General features: G+C 32.4%; 1 protein-coding gene across 4 annotated transcripts in view; it reads left to right on the plus strand.

Moving 5' to 3' along the window:
* The window catches only part of LOC142323486 (uncharacterized), a 207,888-nt gene that overhangs the window by 169,167 nt on the left and 13,637 nt on the right, over positions 1–25,084 (plus strand). For all 4 annotated transcript variants that reach the window (XM_075363199.1, XM_075363201.1, XM_075363200.1 and 1 more), the window contains 2 exons: positions 17,987–18,175; positions 22,189–22,302. In XM_075363199.1, the coding sequence (XP_075219314.1) occupies positions 17,987–18,175; positions 22,189–22,302 (303 nt within the window). The remainder of the gene's footprint in view (positions 1–17,986; positions 18,176–22,188; positions 22,303–25,084) is intronic.

Below are 25,084 nucleotides of genomic sequence, written 5' to 3' on the forward strand. Positions count from 1 at the left end.
TCGACCTGTCGATCCATTTTTTGGGTTCATTTGCTGTTCTCGCTCAAAAGGAAGTCATAAAGCGATTTAGATCCAGAAAGTAATGAAACATGGAACTAAGCGTTCCATGTCTGTTAATTGCGTTCCTTATTAATCGCCATCAAAATTATTGCGGCATACAGGACTGTTTCCCGTAATGCTGCTGAAGTGATTTCGGGCATCCCTCCTGTTCTGCTGAGGGCTCAAATGTTGTACAGGGTGTATAACGGAATGCCTAAAGTTGAGGCTAGACAAATCCTTTTGAGAGATTGGCAGGAAGTCTGGAATGCTTCTCCTACTGGAGAATGGACAAGACGCATTATACATAACATTGATCTGTAGGTTCAGCGTGGCTTTGGGGAAGTGGGATTCTACCTCTCTCAGCTGCTAACCGGGCATGGGGATTTTGACGGGTGCCTGTGCCGGTTTGGTAAACGGGCTACCTCTGCTTGTAGATACTGCGAGTCACAGGACACACCGGAGCGCACCATATACCACTGTTGTAGGTGGGACGGTGTTCGACAGGAGTTGGGTTTGACCCGGCTTACTCCAGAGAGGACTGTGGGTTATATGCTTTCCAGTAGGCAGGGCTGGGGAAATATGGAGAAGCTAGCTACTAGAATACTGAAGACAAAATCCCGTGACGGTTGGGACCTCGATCGCGTGTAACCATGCGTGTGTTTAGTTAGGGAGGACAGCCTCGATCTGGAGTGGACGGTTCGCCGAGGTGGGCCGTTCTTGATGAGGGATCGAGGACCCCTTGTAGTAGTTTTTTGTATAATGCCAACTGAAAGCTGGATAGCCTCATATAGTAACACTGCTAAAAAACTGCACAGGAAGTGGGGTACTCTAATGGGTTGCTTACTAATATAATATAAAATAAAGATCCGACTGGCAGCCCGACCTGCCATGCCGGACATACTGCCGGCTAGGCAGGCTAGCCTGGGAAGGACTATTAGAGTAGAAAGTACAGCTCCTACGCTGTTCTATGCTTAATTGCGGGTCCGGCGTAGCGGGGGAAAATTATGTGACTTTATATATTTTAGCTCAAAATAAGGTGGATACGTCTTACTAGATATGAAGTTTTTTTGATATCCGTTAGGTATATGAAACCGTAATTTTTAGCAGTGAAAGAAGGAAATTGTTGCCGCCGTTTACTAAAAACAGGAAAGCAAAAATAAGTTATAAACATTTTTCGCTTCACTGTTTTTATAATTTTTTTTTCGAGTACTGTTTAATATTTTCCTATTTCTGATCAAGAAAATGACTTGAGGTAAAATAGTGCACCGTTTCTTTAAGACCATTCCTTTAATTAACGTACTGAGTAAAATAAAGTTTTTAGTTATAGAACGTTAAACAGTTAACCGCGCTATCGAATTTGTGATTCCGGTCTGTTTAATGTGTGGTCCTATACTGTTTTTATACTCTGCTTTCGAAATTAGCCCTAAGTATATTTTCAATTTAAATGGTGGTTAATGCGATCAAATGCATCCTACGAACCGTAATATTTTTCATCGGCCAGCATCTAATATTGCACGACAAGAAAATTTTTATAAAAAAAAGAAGTCCAAGAAGTAACATCAGCGATCCCAATATGAAACCAGTGCCTGCCGCAAAGATCACCGAATACATATCGAAGTATGTTTTTCAAAAAGATTGTGTTATAAAATTTGGTACGGTTTATCCTTTCAAAAGTTTAAAATTTATTAAAATCATCGTCGACTATCATGGACGTGAATATATCAAAAATTATTAAAGTAAATGTCTATTGAAAACAAGAGATAAAGATTACAGTCAAATCGGATTTTAATTAGGAAACTAGTAATAACGAAAAAAAGAAGACGAAAGTAAGTGAATACAGAAAGCGCGTAAATTTTGTGTAATTATTTCTGATACGTGAAGTACATCGTCTTATTGGACGATGAAGTGTTACTGGTGTTGATATCTGCTAAGCCACGGAAGAGCTTTTTTGATCCGATCGCCTGAGTTTTAGTGAATACAATTAGCCTTGTCACCGATTTCTATTACGGGCATAACTTATTTTCTATCTCTACTAACAGAGGAAACACATATAATGCTCCGTTTCCTGGCGATAAGAGATATTTTTTGTGGCTTTACAAAATCTACCCTGGACTTTTGTTACAGCCAAGTAGCTGAAGTACTCCGACATTCCGGTCAGAATTGCTTAGTGTAAGAATATTGACACTGAGTGGGTGTAAAGCCGATCCCTGCAGCTGACAGAATGAGGTTTTCACTTGCAGGGCTGAATGTCGCCTGAATTTTGATGGGCTCGGTATATGTCGATGAGCATCATTATAAGTGAAGAAGGTAATGAGAAATCGCTATACAACTCGCTTTTCTTAGTAAATCTGACACGGTGTGTTTAGAACGAGCGTCCGTTTTCAGGAGTAATTTATATCTCATGTTAGGTCGCTTAAAACCGCTCGATTACGGCATCCTTGTCTTTACAAAATAATGCGATTCATCACACATTATATGTATTTCACTTTCACGTAAATGTTAGAAATAAAATAATCATTTTTATATTTATGTAATCGTAAAAAATCGATGCTGCCTGATTTATAATAACGGGTCGAACATTTTATAATTTTTATTTCGCGGTTTGAACCGTTATCTGGTGTTTCGCAATAAAATATTCAAGACGTTTAAATATCCATAATTCAGCACACTATTTTATTTTTTAACTATTAGCGAGCACCTCTTCGCTCGCTTTTTCAAAATGAAGAAACAAGCAGCACTTATTATTTTAGTATGATAAAAATATAAATTATGATCTCTATGAAGTTTAATGTATACATTAAAAGCAAAAGAGTCAACAATGAATTAACTGCTAGACAAAATTTAAAGTTCTTAAACATTTTAATGAACAGGAATAAAATGAGCACCTTTATTATTGTATCATCTTGAAAAAAAAATAGTATTATATAAAGAGTGTCCCACGAAGAAATGGAGAAAATTTCAGGACATGTTCTACAGGTGAAAATAATTAAAAAAGTTCATAAAAACATAGATTTGGAAACACTTTGTTTTTGAGTACGGCTAGCGAAAGATCTCGCCTGGATTTCAGCTCTTCTAATAAAAAGAAGCCCTATTGTAATTTTTGGGCTCAAATTAAGGAGTAAAATTGGTGGTTCCATATGTAATTTGAGCTGGGTGATGTGTTAAAACAGGTCCCAGAACTGTAGATTTTAATATATCCGAAGCGACATAAATTCGGTGTCGAGAAACAAGTTTTTTTAGGTCTGTAGTACAAGAGCTTTGTTAAATGGCTAATAAATGCGGAAGATTTAGTAACAATACTCGTTGAGAATTTAATTCTGAGAAAATGAATGTAAATACAGCCAATAAAACCTTTTAAATCAGTTTTTTATTGAAGCAAAATAAACGAAAAGTAGACAGAGAATCGTATTATTCTTTCTGTACCTAATAAATATTCTTTTTTAAACGTTATTTTAATCATTCTTTTTAAACATTCTTCGGTGTTTCAGCATTTACAAACGAAAGGGTTATTTCCAACATGTTTGTTTTTCTTTTTAACGCCATGTAAATCATCGTGTTAATGATGAGCATCGTGTGAATCAGCATATTCAGCGTATCCCAAGCACAAGGTGAATTTCATGTAGCACTCGTTTGTCAAAAAATAGTGTGGCGCATCCTACGGAAAGAAAATCTTTATCCTTTCCGCCTGCAGAAAGTTAAAAAATTGCTGCCAAACTTGCGTCGTTAGCTTCTAGACAACCCCGATAAGGTAAATTCAATTTTATTTACTTACGAAGCCACTTTTACGAGGAACGGAGTCTTCAGTTCTAAAAATAGTCATTTATGAGCGAAGGCAATCCACATGGTACTGTGGAAACTAGTTTCCAACATAGATTTAACATTGTTTGGTGGCATTATTTATGACAAATTTCTGGGTCAATTTATTTTCAACGAAAAACTTACGGGAGATGCTACGTTCATTTCTTGAAAAATCATTTACCGGCTGTTTTAGAGGATGTACCCTTACAAACTAGTTTGCAAATGATTTTCCAGAACGATGGTGCAATGCCACAATTTTGTTTAGTAGCTATATATCACTTGAATCCTAATTTCTTAAACTTGATTGGATGTGGTGGATCAGTCGAATGGCTACCACGATCGCCTGACTTAACGCCACTACATTACTTCATTTTGGGCCATATGAAAACGATAGTATACCAACAAAAATTAATACTAAAAAATACTTACTCCTTAAAATACGAAATGCTATTGAATTTAAACGAAACGATCTTGAGATTATGAGGAAAACCACCGGAAATATTTTACGTCGGGCAGAGTGTTATGTACATTGTGAAGGAGGGAATTTCGAACAATTACTGAAACTGAGGTTTGTTATTCTGTTATCATTTATCATTTCACGTATTTTATTTTTTTTATTTGCAATATTAAGAATAATGTTCATTAGGCACAGAAAGAATAGTACGATTTTCTGCCTATTTATCCTCTGTTTTGCTTCAATAATTAAAAGTTTTTATTTACCTTTATTAGCTGTGTTAACATTAATTTTCTCAGAATTAAATTCTCTACAAGTTTTATTACTAAATCTTCCGCATTTATTTGTCATTTAACAAAGCTACTGTAGTACAAACCTAAAACAAAACTTGATTTTCGACACCGAATTTTGTTTTACGCCGGATATTTTAAAAACTATTGAAGTTACAGTTCTGGGACTTGTTTATCGTATTTCCTAGCTCAAATTACATAAGCAACCACCGACTTCACTGCTTAATTTTGGCCCCAAAAATTACAGTAGGGCTTCTTTTTATTAGAAGAGTTGAAATCCGGGCGAAATCTTTCGCTAGTCGTACTCAAAAACTTGGAGTTTCCAGACCTATATGTATACGAACCTTTTTTATTATTTTCAGTAGAAACATGTCTTGAACGTTTTTCTGTTACTTCGTGGGATATTCTGTATATGTTTGACCGGAATTATTAGAATCATTAAAAAAAGATTTTCCTTGTCGAGCAAAGTTAGGGACTGCCCGATGAAAACCTTACGGTTCATAGGGTATCAAACGAACATCATAAAAGTAAGCGATCAAACTATTAGATTTCAAAGTTACCATCATTTAAATTGCAAGCATACTCATAGAGTATCGAATGCAATTATAAGAAAAAAAGGTATCAGACGACTCATTAAACTGACCGGTATGAATCAGTAAGATAACTGGAATAAATTAGGATGAATTATAGAACAAATCTGCAAGAAAACATTCCAGAAATTTTGATAGGGCGGTTAACAGTGTAATGTTCTATAACTGAATAAACTGATTGCGGTAATAGTTACAACTCTACGTAAAACGGTTAAACGAGGGAAGGGGACAAACTCTTGAGGTACTTCGGCCGAAATAAAGAATTGTATATAATGTAGGCCCAGCAACCAGAAAGCAAACAACGTCATCACGTAAAACACGTATTTGACAAAAGTATTATGGAATCCGAGTAGATCCGATTAAATGGCAGGGGTTGTTCCTCACTTAAATCTTTGAATATTTTTAGCAAGCACTTAAAATAAAATGTAAATTTTATTTAGGATTTGAATGAAAGGCTAAGCTTTTATTTTTATACACATAAAAAGCTATAAACTAGCGAATGATGCAGAAGACGAGAATTTATGACTTCGATTATTCGGAATGGAAATCTTACTTTCCTAACAGACGGAGGAACTGTGTGACGAGTTCACTTGTAGATCAGCAAAAGTAGGTAAATCTTATCGTTAATAGTTAACACTCCCACCCCTCACAGAGAAGAGTACGTACTGATCATATTTTAACATTTCAATAGCACCACCTGCATACTTGTTAACTTAAAGAATTTTCAGGACAAAATAGAAGGTTTTCTTCAGATTTTAATAAAATTATTTCGACTCATTGCATAGTATATAAGCACAATGTATTCAAATATTGAAATTATTGATATTAATGAAGATCTAATCTTTTCATAAAAATCTGAACTTCTATTTTTTTTTTAAATTCAAAATATTTTTATCGTGTGATTAGAAATTTTATTCTTGTACTGCTCTTTTAACTGAATTTCGAATCGTGTTTGACATAATATATTAATATATATTTTAGACGTAATCATGTTTTCCATAAAATCCAAAACAATTAATAAAGAATGTGTTGTGTATCATTATTATCATATTGTAATTATATTTTTCTTCAAGTTTAACTTGGTTTTTATAATAATTTATCTGAGAATATATTTTATCATAAAAATTTTATTTCTAATACATTAATTTTAGCATCTCTGTTGTCAACTAAATACGAGTAATTCTATTCAAAATCTACATTTTTAGGTTCAATATGAAGAATCTTTTTGTTCGTATTTACGTTACTTTTTATGTAGTTATCACTTTTGACGTATCAAAATATATTCGGCCGGTAATTATTTTCACATAATATTTACATAAAAAACATTTCATTAGAGATTAAGTAGACGGATAACAAAAGACATAAAATCGGTAAGAAATATAAGGACTTTTTTAGACTCATAAGAGGTGATCTCGTACAAAAAAAACTAATTCCTTCTACTTGAACGGCTAAAAATTTGGAATTCGTATAAAATTTTTCTGAGATTAAAACTATGAGCATCGGTTTCTGCACAAGAATTATTTTCAAATTCAGAATTTGCAACAATAACTAAATAGTAAAAATAAAAATTATGCACCCGGCAAATATAGCTAACGTTTGTATATTGTAGAAGACAGAATTTACCTGCAGTAGAACCGAATTTCATTATTAATTTAATTTTTTTAAATTCGGTCTATACGTGATTCTCTTTACGTGATTCGATCAATGATGTGAGAAAATATAGAAAAAACTAAATATGCTACAAATATACGCATATAGAATTAGTTTTTATTTCATATTTATTCACGAAGACGCAGTGTTAAAAGAATTTTAAAGTATTACATTATGACGGTCGGTTAGAATCATAATTAAACTTCCTTTTAATCATTTTAATCTTCCATCAAGAAAGGATAGGAACTTAAAATTGAATTGCAATCCCCCTCTCCGTTTAATGAATTACACCCGAAAAAGTAGCAAAGTCTGTTGCTTTGCCGAGGTAAGTGGTGAAATTAAAGTCGCAAACATTATTTCAAGAATTGAGAACGTATAAATATCTACGATAATTTAAACACGATCATACTAGACCCGTATAAACCAAAAATGTTGAGAGTTCTACATCTGACTTAATATTTTTTAAGTACGAATATACAGAATAATCGGTAAATATATAAGGCTTGTACAGTACAAAATGAAAATAGCATTGTATGTATTTCTGAAGACAATGCGATAATTGTAATTTTATTATTCGAAGTCAGTGATACGATAAAGTATTTTGTTTCTAACAAATAAATATATTAATTAAATTTTAATTTTTAATAAATGATCTATAGTTTGAATACTAGATCGGATTAATCGAATTAGTTTTAGAATCGTAGATTTCTTATTTGTATCGGTTAATGTTCTAGTTGATTTAAAAAAGATGTACTGTTCATATTATGTCAAAAAAATTCTGGAACCAAACTAGTGCGGGGTCTATTGCTTTATAACATGCTTCTTTTTGGAAGGGAAGTGTTTAATCGACCGATAAAGCTGTAAAATTTTGCGATGTCCTTTACAGATAATCTCCTGATAATCTACATCTTTCAAGAGGTCCCTCAGGGCTCGACGGCGTACTCTTGAGAGTACGGAAAACAAAAGAGGAATGTAAGACATATTATTGCAGAAAATATATAGCTGTAGTTTTCATCGTGTTTTTCTATAAAATACTCAAAGCCTAGTAAACAATGATTTTTATATTTATATCTCTAAGAGAATCATAACAGTCGATCGACTTGTTCCTCGGCAGCAGCTTTTTTTCAGGACTCATTTCTCGGTTTGCTCTGAACGTAGGCACCACCGATTTACGATGGTGGGTATTATTGGCTTTCTGCTTCTTAAAGGGTCTTGAACGCGGATATCTCATAATTCCCACTGGGTAATTGTGTCTCTTAAATAAGCTTTACGGTATCGATTTAACCGCCTTTTTAATAGTTACAGTCGCCGCCAAGTAACGACTAGCTTGGAGTGACGAGGATTACTACTCAACGTAAAAAGATGTTCCTCGCTCTTAGTAATCCCCCTTACCAAATAATTGTTTAATTTTTAACAAACGAATGCAACAATTTTGAAATAAAATACAGTCGGCTAATTCTGTACTGTACATTATAAAATGTAATAATGGTTGACAAAATATTATCCATTACTAATTATACAGTAAATATTGCGATAAATTATTGTTACTGTAACTTTAATTACTTACTAGAAAATGAATTATCCGTTTAATTCCTCGGTTAGAACGCTCTTCTGGCTGTGCACTATCTTCATTATAACTATCACTTCTTATAAAGAGACAATAAAAGATTGTCAGAGAATCTATTAACGATTCTTGGCTCCAATATTTACCTTCGATTTTTTCAACCTTTTCATAATAAAATTTCCAGTTTTCGTCGCTCATCGGATTCATTTTATCTTCACACAGTTTCTGCACGTCTTACACGTTAAACTTGTGTTGTGGCTGGCAACATGTCGTTTTAAATCAGGATTTGATTTAAATCAGGATGGTAAGGTGGAAGCCGCAGAATTTGATGCCCACTTCTTTCTAACAATTCTTCAAATCGGTATCGTTTTCTGTTACTCTTTTCAACTCAGTTCATACAACTGTGGTTTAAGCGTTTGAGATGAAAATGGATATGATGTCTCTGTAGCCGAACAACCGTGTCTTGTTTCTTGCTTGATGACACTGGAAGTATTTCAGAAAGGGTATTATGATATGAAGCATTATCAATAACTACTACAGACTCAGGAGAAGGTTAGGAAGTAATTTATTTTCAGCCCATTTCAAATAATCTTTAGTATTCATGCTATCATGATAATCGCAGTTTTTTTTTATTTGGCTGTCTGTTAACATTACGTTTGGAATAAATACCTCCGGCGTGAATTATAATTACGCCTTCACATTATGGTAGATGAAGTCCTGCACCGCTGTCATCAGCCTATGATTTTACTGTTGAATGAGATGATAAAACAGGATTCATCTAAGTATACGATCATCCGGTTACATTCTCTAAACTCAGTAACTGGATGCAAATATGAAATCCTTTAATGCCTAATGTGTTTTTCAACTAAAATTTTCCTTTCGTTTTCTGTTTTGCGCCACTTAAAACTTAATTCTTTCAAAATTCTTGTTAAACTAGTTTCATTGCATAGTTAAAATTAATTTTAATTTTCAATTTTTTATACAGTTTGTTAACTTTTGGCAGCCCACTTAATTTTTAGTGAAATTCATTCACGGTTCGCCTAACCACATCTTTATCAAAATCATCTAATCCGGTAACTGGATTAGAACGTTTTTTTTTCTTCTTCGGAGTAATGAACGAACATTCCGGCCCCTCGGATCGAAGAAGTCTTATTTTTTCTTTTCTTAGGCTCTGAACCCGAGTCCTGGAAATGCCACCGGCAGCTGTAGTTCTCTCTTCACACTTCTGTATAGCAATTAAATGCTTGTCATTTTTCTATTTTCCTGCACCTAAAGATTCTTTCTTCATGAAATCATACAAGTTGTTTACATTTTCGCGCGCCTGTCCTCGAAGTTTTTTATTTCACAACAGACTTATATTCAGCCATAACTATTTTCACGTTAACGAACTACTTTAAGAAGTTTCAACCATAAACCACGATAAAAACGTTTAACAAATATTCGTATCGCACATTAATTGATTATAAAACAAAATACACGACCCACGCCAAAAGAACCGTACCTAGAGGCAGAACCGCAGAACTCTACTTTATATACACGTAAAAGCAAAAGAGGAACAAAAATAAAATAAAAATAATTGTTTTGTATTTGAAAGGTGATGTCACTTTCTAGTAGTATAGAAACCTCAGGTTCAAACGTAATCACCCCCCCCCTCACTTTATGTTTGAACCTGAGGTTTTTTCACGAGCGCTGATTGGTCGATTCACCCCCGACCACTTTATGTCTGTTAACTGAGTAAATTATTCAATACATTATAGAGCCTATACATTATACATTATACCTCATATACTGAAGTAATCACCCCCCACCACTTTACGTTTGTATATGAGGCTTTATTCACGAGCGCTGATTAGTCGATTCTCCCCCCCCCCCACCACTTTACACCAGTATATGAGTAACTTATACAATATATTAAAAATTAAAAATAAACAAAAAAATTAAATTTCTACTTATGATGTTTGTTTTATTACTTTGCCGGTTAACGGTGAGTAAGCCACTACATTTTCATATATTAACAAAAAATACGGTTTAAAATTTGGTTTAAGATTCTCTTCAACTTCAATATTAATTTTCAAATCAATAACGCCATTTTTATCGATTCATCCTGTCGTGAACAATCAATCACGTACAAGGGATATTTGTTTTTATAATCTGATACGTAAATGGCGAATCGGTCAATTTATAATACGGTTGTTTAAAATCGACAAACATTTTTTTTGTACATCAACATTCGATCACCTCTAAATCCTCATATGGATAATAGTTTGAATTTATAAATACTTTAATATTTTTAACGTTGCACGAATCAAATTCCGACGCGTTCTTTGTAGCTTTATTTAATCTATCGGTTTGAAAGCCTACAATAACGTATCTAGGTTTGTCCAATGTGATGATGTTTTTACATTCCAAACCATAGATTTTGTCTGTGGTACTGTTGGATTCTGATGAATTTCCCAACTTCTAAACGGTATGCGCAATTCGTCATTTTTTTCTCTCAATTTGGCCAATTCCAACTGATATTCACTCAAAACCTTTAAATACGGTACAAGCCAAGCGACATCCGTTATTTCTAGTCTAGATTTATGATCTGAAACCGTGGCCAGTATTGCGTTTACATCATCACTAGTACGTTTCAATAACAATTCTTGTCTGTTGTTTATAATTATTTTCTTGTAATCTTCGGCAAAACCCAACAACATTGAAAGTGGAATGTAAAAACACCTCATCGTCGTCTATATCAATTTTGTTTGTACCAGTAACCCAGCCGGCTTGTTCCAATAATAGAATTGAATTGTTTGTTATTGAAATTACATTTTTCATAATAGAGGTCACGCCTACGTTTTTCGTGCTGGCCACCTCTTGCCCGTTTATTTTGTAAACAATTTCATCGAAGAGAAAGGCGCCGGCAAAATTAACCAATTCTGATGTTGTCGATTTTTTATTGTTTTCGCCAACAAGTTTCCCACGAATACGTAGACAACTGTCGCCCGGAACAGTATACTCGTCCGGTTGATTCTTATTATAATTTTATCACCCGTTTTAAAGTTGTTTTCAAACGGGGTGTGTTTATGTATTTGTTTATATGTTAACGATTCGTCAGTAAACGCGACTTTTGTAAGATTAAAATAATTCATCTCTATATAAGAAAAAATTATTTTTCATTTCAATAACTTATTGGTGCTTTTTAATTTTCCATCGACAGAGAATTTCAAATCCTAGAGATTTTAATTTCTTAATGCTTTACTCTGTTGGTTTATATGTTTTTTGGCATCATCACTGTCGTCATCGTTACAGTACGGCATTTCTAATAAAGAGAAAAAAAATTAAATTGCAATAACTTATTTACATTCTCTCAACACCAACGACATGCTTACCCGTTCGCTGCGTAAATTTAACAACTGATCGTCTTCATCAGTCAACTTTTTTATCAAGTTGGTACTTTCTTTTTCGTCTACTGGCATGAATGTAATATAAAATGGACATTCTTCAATCATTTCACCAGGATCGACAATCAGTGGGAAATCATACAAAATGCAATCCTGTTTCTCGTTTTTATATCCGCCCGAAATAATATTACATTTTACACCTATTACATTTACAGAGGCGATATTTATTATTCGATTTGAATGGTGTGTTTGATTTGGTTTGAGAATTCTCGACCCATAACACAATAGACTGCCAATACTTTAATCATCCGAAAAATCTATCCACACGGTGCTTTTAATTTCAGATTGTAACGTATTGGTATTTGCTCGCAAAGCGATCGATTTTTTTAATTTTCTTCATTTCGTTTTGTATATATTCACCAACATCTTCAATTTCATAACTACCCGTCGGTATTGTTATGTAATTTTTGTAAATTAATAATTGTTATTTTCATCTTTTTTCCAAAATAATTCATCAATTCTGGAGGCGGGTGTACGTTTCCTATACCATCAAAATAGTCTACATTTTTACCGACTTTTCTAAAACAAACCCAATGCGTACCACGTCCTTTTGAAGTGTCCAAATTGACTACATCACATTCATTTTTTCCAATCTTTTTTTGTAAAGCGTCCAACATAAAAACCACTCTGAAATGTGGAATTTTCATTTGTTTTGCATATTCAATCAATTCGTTGTCATATAAACCACGCCTCGGTATTGAATCAATTATATTTTTTTTTACTTTTCCTTTTTTTACTCGCCCGCCACTTTTCTTTAATTTTAATCGAGAAAAAGATTTTCTTGTTGATTTGAGTGTGATAATCGGTGAAACTGTGTTGAAACATATTTTTACTGTTCGATTTACACTATGTATCTACTGGATCACAAGGGGATATCGTAACCCAAAAACGGTTGATGAGCTTGTACATTTTAAGTAACAAAAAAAGCCAAATTATTGTGATTTTTTACTATACAAAATTATTTTAGCGACAAACTGAACCGAATCAAAGACATAATAAAATTTATTTCTTTTAATTACCTAAAAGCAATTTACCCGTAGATAGTTTTCATCGTTGGAGTAGCACTATTATCCTGGCTAAATTATTTGCTGGCGGTTTCTTCGAGTCTGTAAAACCCATATATATATATATATGATGGGTTCAAAAACATGAATAAATCCGAACCGGATTTGTTTATTTAATAAGATGACTTTCAAAAAAGACGCGACTAGATTTTTTTCGAGCTGATACTTAAAGTAAAAAATTATTCAGATTTCATACAGTTTTGATTTTACACCACATTTTAAAAGCGTTTTCCTTTAACTCGGATGTAGAGCCAATTTCACGGCATTATAGCCGGTTTTCGTAATGTTTATCGGTTGATACACAAAATTTCACTTTAGATCTCGGTTTTCGGTTCATCGAGCAGATGATCGTTCTGAAAATATGCGTTTTAAATAATCTCAAAGGAAAAACATTTTTGGTTGAGATCTCAGTAGCCGTGAGTCTTTTAAAATCGAGCGACGAGAAAAAAATTCTTACCGCCAAGCAGTCGTCTCATTAGCGATATAACAGGCGGTGTCATCTCGCTGAATTCGACATTCTCACTCGTTTTTCTCTAACGGTGCGGTAAAAGATCAGATCGAACCACGATAAACTTCACCGTCTGCAGTTTTATAAAGTATCTATTACATAACGGCGTTAGATCGCACACAGAACAACGATTTGTGCATATAACGATCATCGGAATAGTGTGTAAGAAATTCTATTGCTCCATATTTGGCTATTTTGACTTTGCATACTTTCTGGGTGAAATCGAATCTCGCCACTAAGGTAAACATCATCCGGTCATTTATCCCGGTTTCATCGAAGAAAGACAAAAACCAACGACGGTACTGCAAATGTTTTTTACAGTCTAATTAATTAGATCCGTGAACGATACCGATGCGTTAAAAGTGCAATTTCTACTTTTTTGTAGCCCTGAAAGTAGTAACTACATAACATAACGTAAAAAGAGAATAACATAATGAAAAATTTCTGGGTGAGAGAGTTAAACGTTCTTTCACGCTTAAAAGAAATGTCGACCTGAAACTTATTCTGCATACACAACGATTATATATTAAAAATGATAGCTCGTACATACAAATATAAGAGCGCAAAAATACGTAATACCGATATATTAAAATTTACGATTTCACTTTAGATTTACTTTACCTTTTGCTGCATCGTAATATATCTGTCCTCGACTTAAACATACGGGAAGAAATAATTTTTGTCGGCCCCGCAGTTCGACGTCGTCTTTGGTCCCGTTTGAGGTTACTAAACGTTGTTTTAAAATTGTTTTTTTTTTTTTTATATATTGGAAAAATCTGTTACGATTTAAATTTGGTTTTATTATTATTGCCGAACAGCTTAGAAAACAAAATCGTCAAATTATTTACAAATTATAAAATACACGTTTTACTGTTTCGTTTTCTTATCGTACTCTCGAAAAATATATTCAGAAAAACTCAAAATATTTATTTTTTAATTAAAATGCCTTAACCGATCATAATAGAACGTAAGAGTATTTAATAACGTGAACGTATTTATAATATATATATATATATATATTCATCGTGATAATCTTTCTTAAGTTATTGACACTTGGCGGACGAAAAGAAAATTTTCCAGCAAACTGTCTAAAATAAAATTAATAAATTAAAAAAAGATTTAAATAAAAAAATATTAAATAAATTAATTAAAAATTGTTATAAAATTAATTTAAAAAATTAAATTAATTGATAAAATAATTAAATTATTAATTAATTATTTTAATAAAAATTAAATTCTTATTTAATTTTAATATTAAGCAAATTTATCTAATAAATAAATTTAATTAATAAATTAAATAGTTTTCCATCGCCTTTTTATCAGATAATATTTTAAGTAGACTGTGCTCAACTTTATTAAAGATCTTTGTTTTACCGTAAAAACGTTTTTCAAAATTATCTTTTTACTATTTTGAATGATGTATAAACTTTTATTGCCGCTCTACGATAAAAAGTAACATTTTTGTTAAAGACCATCGGTTCTTAGTTATTCGCATCTAACTTAACCGAATTTCAAGAAACATTTTTCTGCTAAAAGTATAGTTTTACCGGTTTTAAGTCGCTAAAATGTATTTCTTTTCGAGAGGGTTCGGATTTTTTTAAAGGCATAAACATTCGAAAAAACCATAAAAATAAAAAATTGTCTCAAAAGTTTAATTTAAAAATATATGTAAGCATAATCTAAATTCGGTTTAAAAAGGAGTAAAATTCATAGGGCGCACACGAATTTATTCTATTATTACAGAAGCTTCATTGTAATAGTATTACTTAATCGCCTCTGCCTTCTCAGATCCCAGTAGAAGCTTTTTCGATAAAAATATCGCATGGAACCGAATCGACTTACGTTTAACGTTTTAATAACAACTTTTGTAGTATACATTGACTTTATGAAACCGAAAGATAAGTAAAACAACGAATAAAAACTTTTTTATTAGAGGTAAAGATCATATTGAAATTTCTACAAATGTTCTGGCGGATAGCTAACTTTATTTCTACTTTTTAATAAAATTCAACAAATATCATTAAAACGATTCATAAGACTGAAACACGGTCAGATAGATGAACGAATAGTTTAAGCGGGGGTAAATTAATGTTAATGCGGACGTTAAAGGATTTAATCCTTTTGTTGTCATCTTCATACAAAATATCCATGAAAAGATTTGTTTGGGAAATGTTGAATCCGTTAATAAAAATTTTGGCAGAATATCGATTTAATCCAGATTAGAAAATGTTAATGAAAATATTTATTCTAATGCTTTAAGTTTCCATGGCTTCAATGTAACTTTGGCCTGATGGCTTCAATTGGACGGCAAATTTGTACAACATACATTAGCCCAGTTTTATTGCAATATGTACCACCAATTTACAACAGTAATACTTTTTTTTAAATGCCTCCTCTCATCCCTTGTAGTCATCCTCATCCTCGATGAAGATACCTAATCTAAACAGGGAAGAGGGAAATCCTATCTAACGGAAGAGAATTGCAGTAGAATAGTATATGAGATGCATAATTGCTGCACCAACCTATCAGGACGCATTTAATATAAGGAGGTCTTCCTAGTAACATTAAAACCCTGAAATACCTTAAAAATTAAAAGAACCACACACACAGGAACTTATAGTCAGTTCTAAACAGTACATCACTAATGTATTTAGTCAAATTATTCTAAAATAAGCAGTTTTTACACCAAGTTGTCTTAAATCTAACGTAAAGTGCGATTTGATTAACATACACGTAAATTAAAATTTTCATGAATTAGAACCAGAAGGTGATCGCGTATTACAACGTAATTCAAGAAAACGCATACCGGTAAAAATTCCTTGACCTTTTTCTTAATAGAATAAAAATTCTCATCGAACAGATCTACTCTGCTTTCATTAATTAAATTTAGGCTATTTATAGTTGTAATTAATGGTGTTTATCTTTTCTACTATTCATGTACGGAATCCTGATACCTACATTAGACACATCAACGTCGGTAAGTTCACGCATCGCTTTATAAATGAAAATAACTTTCTGTATATTTCTCGTAGACTCGAACGAAGCGATACCAAAGAGATTAAATTCAGCTTCAAAAGATATTTGGTGTGCGCTCAGCCCTCGATGGCGTAACTTCCAATGGAATTTTCTTTGCCCAGCCTCAGTCTTCAAATTTCTCTATCTTGATTCCAAATTACAGAACAGTACTTCAAGACTGATCTGATGGCTTGGCAGTACTTCAAGACAGACTTCAAGACTGAGGGCTTGGTTGAGGTATCTGATGGTGTTAATTCGCTTAAAATGTCTACACACCTAAAAAAAAAAAAGAATAATAATAATGTGTATTGCATTTATCAATATTTTTATTGTAAACCCTGCAATTATATAAGCATATCAGTGATTATTTTTTAGAACTTTTCACTGTGTAGTCATATTTTAATGTTAGAAAAATACACATATTTGATTTACAATATCTTATTTTACACATAGCTGTATTGTGGCAGTTATTGGGCCATTATTAGGAGGTTCTGTGTTCAGTACTTCGGATATAAAATTCTATTAGAAAATACAATACACTTGTAGTACATCGACTAGTATTTTTCTTAAAATTGTTTTGATACATTTTATGAATATTTTCAAAACATAAGAATATTTTTAATATTCAAATTATAATATCGCCGAATTCAACCGTTTTCAAATCATCAGAAATTTGTAATTTTTAACACTAACACATACTCACAAATAACACAGAACGACTCAAAAATACGGCAACTCCTTTCTTATTTTATAGCCGTTTCAGGCGGAGACTTTAAACTTTCAGAAGTGTTTACTCGTAATCCGATCAAATTTAACGTTCGGAGAGGTCAACTTAAAGATTAATCTTTATCGGTAAATTAAAAGTAGATCGTTCAAAGGGGATATAAATCCGGGAAGATTTTGAATCTTCCTGATAGGTTTAAATTAGGAATTCAGTAAGCCCCGTTTATCTGTAGTAAGACGAAAAATAGCCTTGCAATTATTTTTTCCTCGATCTTAATTGATATCGATTAAAGTATTCCCTCCACCGTATCTCTAAGCGAACGAGTATTAAATTAGATTTTAAGTACTTTGAAAATCGGGAAAATCTGAACTTTGTCCCCGGGACATGGCGATCGTATACAAAATGTGTTATAATATTTTTCTCATCTCGATGAGATATTTAATATGAAGCTCCACACGAAGGGTATCGATATATAAGAATTTAGTTATACTAACATTCTCCGCACCAAAGTGACGAAATTTTATTATTATCACCTAAAGGTAGAATAATCGACCCGTAAACACTCCAGAACGTTTCTAGTCTCCGTCAGAAACGGTTTAGAATTGAAAGGATCGTAATACTTTTCACTCGCTCTGTATATTTACTATGATGTTTGCAGAATCTTTTAAGAATTATTTCAAACCAACGGCGCTTCCTTCATCAAAAATTGGGGGAAAAAAAACATTTTAATCTGTTTTGTCCACATAAATATTTGTCAGTAAAGTAATAAGCGATTCATAAATTTATAATAGATTATAGTTAGTTAATTGAAATAATAATTTTTTTATGCTGTTCTGAATTTTAGAAGATCATGTTGAACCCGAGAAACCCGTTACAACAGAACCGGAAAGGGAACGTGTAGTCAAGTCACCTCCTGAACCGACGCGTGTAAAATCTCCTGAGCAGATACTTATGCGTTCTCCTGAACCCGTCAACTGGACGGTGCCTCTTGATACCGGCAAAACATTTACAGTTACCCAAAACGTTCATGAAGGTATGTATGAAAATTCATTATATAAATTTATGTAAACTTTGTACATTGGGTAAAATTCATGCGCTTACTCGTGTAGCACGAGTGTATCTAGCGAATGAAAAATTACTTTTTTTTCTTTTTAGGTTTTACAATTTGTAAAGTATGAGCTGTTATTTTCCTCGGTATACATGCACACAGATGTTTCTATATAATGTTATTTAGCGATTAGACATTGTATCCGTTTAAACAATTTTTCCGGGTTTATATTTTTACCGAAAATATATATTTATATGCATTTTTAATTTAAAAGATTTGTTTTTAAATAAAGTGTTTTTGGTTTAAACTCTGTTGCTGATTTAAACTCTATTATGTAAAGTAGATATTTAAGAGCGGTAGACGAATTGAATTTTTACTGGATTTGAAACTTCAGATTGTCATCGGCTACTTCGATTAAATTAGATGTTATAACTGTAATAACAATTTTTATGTTTTTAATTAAAGGTAGAAAAATAAAAGGAAAAAATTAAAACCGTCTTCATATGGTTTTCATTAGATAAAAATTTTAAGGGCGACCGGAAACCCCTACAGTTTTTGGGATACTGTTATTCCGTTTCTATTTTGTTCTGTATCGAGCTTTCTTTTCGAATTGTCGATATTCGCGGCTCGATCAGGATATTGAGAGATTAACAAACTAAAAATCTGTTATAAATACAAATTATAACACTAAAAACAGAAGATAAAATAAATAATAGTAATAACAACAACAATAATAATAATAGTAGCGAATATATGTCATACATAGTTATTCAAATAAGGACAAAATTAGTTTACAGTCAGTTAAATTATAAAAAACCTGAATACAGTCTGATTTGCTGAAAACATTAAAATAATCACTAATATTGATACCTAGTTTTTCATTAACACAAGATAAGATTAGAGAAGTCTAAAGTTCATACAATTCAATTCTCTGCAAATATTATTACTATTACTGTTTACAATGAAACTACCCTGCACTTTATGAATTAATATAATACTGTCACTTTCACTGCTATTTGCCAATAACTCGCCGAACAACTTTCTTTATTCAACTACTGTTTGTACTGGAATGCTTGTGACGTACTCTTCAGTCGTTATAACCAAAAGCTTACCGATAACGCCGTCACACAATCGCGTCGTACACGGCCTCGCAAACTATTCAATTTATCGCGACTACACGGCTAACACGGCATCGCTTAACTACTTCTTAACTGCTCACCGTTTCCGCCGGTGCTGGCAGTATTTATACCCCCTGGCCTGCAGAACCATTATCCACCCCATTCCTTAACTCTTAAAACGTAAGAATTCTCATTGTTCGCGCCGTTAAAATTTCCGATAAATTTTTATTCCGGTCCGGTAACCCTTGTCGTTAAACAATAGCTGTTAAGAGGTGTCACTGTCTGTACTACAAAGAACAAATTGTCAAACGGACCTGTTAGCCTGTGAAAAGGATTTCTTTTAGTTCCTGGATTTCTTCCATCATTAATTTCTCATACTTTCTTCTTAATTAAAAGGAATCCATTACCCTGGTCCTGTTACAATTTGTTCATCGCAACCGTCCGCTAATAATAGTTAAATCATAATTTTGTGAAACAGTTTTACCGCCTGTTACCCAGTACGTTATACCCGACTCGCTATATATCGGCTACAACGGTACGCTTCCCGAGCTACTTTTTCTTTTTCTAAAATTTTCTGAAGACGTTTTCTTTGTAAGATTTTAATAATTTTAACGGATACGAAAATGCGTAAAATGCTTGAATATCCTAACTTGCTTAGTTCATTAGAAAGGAGGTCTTCTTTATTCTAGTACAATTTACATTTTCTACTGTAATTACAAAGGAATTATACATATCTAAACATCGTACAATAAAAGTGTACTATAAAATCTACCCCGTTTCTTATTAATTTCTTGAGCCTTATAAAGATAGAGTCCCATTCCTCTCCGTCTAATTTCACAGTAAGAACTCGCTTTCACTATGCTTACTTATGCCCTACTCACTGGTCGGTCTCTATAAAGGAGGGTCTTTGCAAATGTTTGGGTCTGATGTTAATAGTTGAATTCAAAAATTCATATCGGTTGCTTTTAATCGGCTGGTGTGATCAGACGGGTCTAAATTAATATAGCAACAGTATAATTAAAGGCGATTTATAATTGTCTCTAAAAGTGGTGGAATGATCGGTAATTCTTGTAGCATCAAACCGGCAAATATTTTTCTTACTATAATGCCTACAACAGTTTACACGAAATTCTGGTTGTGCATTAACAATCCTCCCTGCATTTCTGTTATCTAATTTTATGTCGGTTGTTCCACAATTTGTTAATCGATAAGTTTCAACTGTACCCTTCAACGCTAAATTTATTTATTTATTTACTCGAGCATTTCTTATCATCATTATCGCTACACCGCAAACCGTAAACCGCATACAATAATTGGTTTCATGATATCCACAAAAGTCTCAGGAAGCAGAATTCTGGAAATTAACAGGTTTGAAGTGATAAGATGCCAAGAGCCCGAGCGCATTTTAATAAACTACTTCCTGAAGATCACCGAATTAAAACGTTTAAGAGGGGTAGTCAACCCATTTTTTCTTGTTTTTGGGATCCTTTTATTGTTCTGGTCTGAAAATGGACTAGTATCTAATTAGAAATTATGCTACAAAAAGTCATAATCATATTTGATTTACAACCCCTAAAATTGAGGGTGGGAATAAATAATTGTCATTTACGAGAAACGCTTTATCTCAGATATGATTTATCCTAGAAACTTAATTCTTTAACCAAAAAAAAAAGGAAAACGGAAAGTTTTGCTCTGTGATGTGGAAACAGTTATTGTTTTTCTGTTTTCACTGTCAGAAAAAAAAGGTTTTTGCGAAAAATAACAAAAATGATAACGTTTCTTTGATATATTATTTATTTAATTTCATGTGAATTATTTTAAGATAACCTCTCTGCATATCATAGATCAAAAATTTATGTGCAACTTTTAAAAAAAATCATTAAAATTTAATCCATACAAGTTTAGTATTATCGTTTCTAGCGTTTTAAAATCCTGGAAGAAAGTTTACGGAAAATGTAAAAAAACATTCTTAGTTCATAATTAATTGATAAATTCAGGTCTGGTCATCATGAATTTGTAAAAGTTCTGATTTTTTAAAATCATGCAGCTGTACACCAACATTTTCTGTGCTAATATCTCCTGTACTTACATGAGAAAGGACAGTTTTTGGTTCATTATCTTGAATCTCAGGAGCTACAGGGCAACTAGATTTTTTGCCAAAAGTTTTTCGTTCATAATTTTCGTACATTTTGTTTTTTTGGAAGTTCCATATTACAATTTACTTTATACACTAATAAACTAATCAAATAAAAATTATTATAAATGTAAACAGAAAAAAATGAACAATGTTTTAAAAACGGCACCTTATTTATCCCAAATAACTACTCAAAGTTAAATAAAAGGAAAAAACAGTAATTAATGATACAATGTTACTAATTTGCGTCACAAATAAAAAAAATCGAAACATTTCAAAGTATTTGTCGAAATATTATACAGTAAACAATAGCGCACGACACAAACAAATAACCATTCTACTCACAGTGTAGTGCTGCTATCAGGTGGGAAAAGACTTTACTAAAAAAGACACAATAAGCTTTAAGATGAGTTCTAAATGAACTACTTATCACCACTGAAATACGAGAAATAAATTTTCAAAAATTGACAAATCTTTTGTTTAAAAAGAACAAATTTCTTCTAGAAACGACCTATAAAAGCTTTTTTTAATATTTAGAGTAAAAATATAGAAAAAAGTAATTTTATCATATTAAAAAGCAAACGAAAAAAAATTATTATTTTTTAGTCAAAATTTGGGTTGACACCTCCCTTAAGGCATAGTTTCCCCGCTTACTAAGTTTATTTTAAACGCTAATGATGATTTTAGTCGATGTAACATATAATTTATTTTTTAAAATTGTGTTAATATAAAAATGTTTTGAACAGGGGATTTAGTAACTCGGCCGCACAGTGAAGTGAAGTCATGGACGCCCGCTACAGCACCTCCTCCTGCTCCTCAGTCGGCTCCCCCTCAGTTGGATGAATATCAAACACCACCAGGTATAACTTCAGTAAATGATTCTAACAAATTAAGCGGTCGACAAACAATCTTTTTAACGTCAAAAAATAAAAAATCAGATACACCAAATTTTACATTTCTACGATCCGATGACAAGTACGGATCGGGGAGTAGTGAATATAAACGAAATTACCTGGACCAAAATTTACTCGAGACATCTTTTCAAAATAATAATAGAAATTTTGAATTTAAAAAAATGGGAAGTCTTGGAAATAAAACAGGCATTTCACAATCGATATCTACCGAACTCAGACCTTCCGTGGGAAACTGTGTACAGATAGATAACGTCTTGTCCTTAGAATCTCTTGAGGTATCTGAAATAATGAAATGTACTGTAGAAAACAGAGATCCATTTCGATCGGAATCTCTTGAATTGCAACGTTCTTTCCGGGAACGTAATCCGGATTCAAGAGAAAGCTTAAGATATTCTTCATCGAATGAACCGAAAGCCTCTCCGGATTCTCTTTCAAAACGTTGCAGATCATTTGATGAAAATATTCACGTTTCAGAAAACACTAAAATATTCGATTTATTTAATGACCAAAGTATCAGTCCGTTTATGAATTTAAATTTTGAAGATTTTGAAGCTATGGAAAAAATTGCATCAGAATCGTGTAATAAAAATTTTTCGTTGAACTATAACGCTTTATCATTACCTTACGTTAAAAATAGCGGTTGTGAAATCTATGAACGACGTTCTGACGATCGTAAATTAGATAAAAAAAACGTAACCGATTCAAAAGATGTATTTCAGGTGCCTCTTGAATTTACTCACACGATACGGTATACTCCTGAAATTTCAGCGGTGTCAGATTCCGTTAGTTTTACTCAAATGAAAGAAGACGATGAAATAATAAAATGATGAAATAACAACAATGACAAAATTAAATATTATTCTGTGTAATATCAGTTACTCTTTACAAACCGCCCGTCTGTGACCGAATGGTATCTTCTTAAATTGCATTTTCTTCGATCATTGTTTCCTACTTTCTGACGATGGAGATGGAAGCGAACGGTCTTGTTCTGTTATCTATGTCCACACATGCCACTTAGCTGCGTCAGTAGTGATTTTAACCTCGAAAAAATTTACTATAGCAAATAAATTATGTGAATGGGTTACGAAAAATATATAGAATAAAAGTGTGCCCTAGCGGACAGGAGTGATTAACTATTTAATATGTTAATTAACAAATAAAAAAAATAAATTAAGTTTTTCGCCAATAGCGGCCTTACTTTAATTCGCATGTAAAATTAAAAAGCATCAGTAGATAACTGAGAAATTTCGCATAAAAAACCTTCCGGGTACTTTTATCTATGAGCAAAACTAAGGGCGCTAGCGAATTTTACAATAAACACCAAAATCGCGCTATAGCTATCGTACATAGATAACGTAACTCGAGGGCGCGAAGTAAATAAACTTCCATAACTTTGTTCCTGTTTAAGATAATTAAAAAAATCAAAAAGGTACGGATTCATAAGACCCAAGGCTATAAATTAGTCAAATTTTCGAAGTATTTTTTATTTCCGATCTTCCGTTAATCCGGATCTACTGTGAAAATCTGAAAGTTGTTGATAAAACGGCTATAACAATAAAAAAAATTGCAAAAAATGAGTAAGTCAGTTTAGCATTTTGTTCTTGAGCTTAAAACCTACTCATTTCATAAGGGATATCTCTATATCTTATGTAATTGGTTATTTTATCAACATTTGAAAATTGCATTTTTGTTTTTAGAAAAAGCGTGTTTTGGAACCTTGGCTAACGCTCAAAACCGATCATTTTTAATTCTGGTTTTTGTAGGGTAAAACATGTATTTTAAGATGAGATAGATAGTTTTTAAAACAATTTAATTTTTCAATCGGGTTTAAAAATAAATGTTAGTATACTTCGTAAACCACTGAAAATTAAGATATAAACAAATCGTTGTAACAAATTAATGTAAACAAATATTTTTATGCAATTTCATAGATTATGTAAAAAATACGTAATTTATCAATATTTAACCTTAGATTTGATTGATTTTGAAAATTTCCTGCCTTTGTGGAAAAAAATTGTTTTTTTTTAAATGCTAGTTTTCCTCAATAATTTGTTTATTTGTAATCTTATGAAAAAATAAATATCACCAGTAGAAAACACAGACAATTTTACAAAAAAAGTTCCCTACACTTTTTTCTACGAGAAAAATTAAGAAATTATGGATAAATTTATTAATTTATCCATTTAGTCACTGCATACGGGAAGGTATCCGGTTTCCAAGTTATTCTACCATTACGCGATTTTGGTGCTTATTGTAAAATTTGCTAACGCCCTTAGTTTTGCTCGTAGAAAAAAGTAGCCGAAGGTTTTTTATGCCAATTTTCCTCAGCTATCTATTGATCCTTTTTATTTTTACATGCGAATACAAATAAATCCGCTATTGACGAAAAACTAAAACATTGTCTTTAATCTTTTGCTAAACAAATTAAATAGTTAATCTCTCATTTTCGCTAGGGCACACATTTTATTCTACATACTTTTCGGAACCCGCTTCAATAACTTATTTACTGTAGTGAATTTTTTCGAGATTAAGGCCTTTTTGAGTCTGTTGACTCAGCTAATCGACTTAAATGAATTAATTCACTTTTTTAAATTAGTTTATTTTTAAATATTAACGTGAACATTAATTTAATTCATTAACATTATCAATTCAATTTTTGTAATCGGTACTGACATTTTTCCCCTAATAGTGTCACTACATTCCATCATTTGTTTCTGGTATCTTGTTT

Source organism: Lycorma delicatula, chromosome 4, assembly GCF_047948215.1.
Source record: "Lycorma delicatula isolate Av1 chromosome 4, ASM4794821v1, whole genome shotgun sequence".
Classification (NCBI taxonomy): Eukaryota; Metazoa; Arthropoda; class Insecta; order Hemiptera; family Fulgoridae; genus Lycorma; species Lycorma delicatula.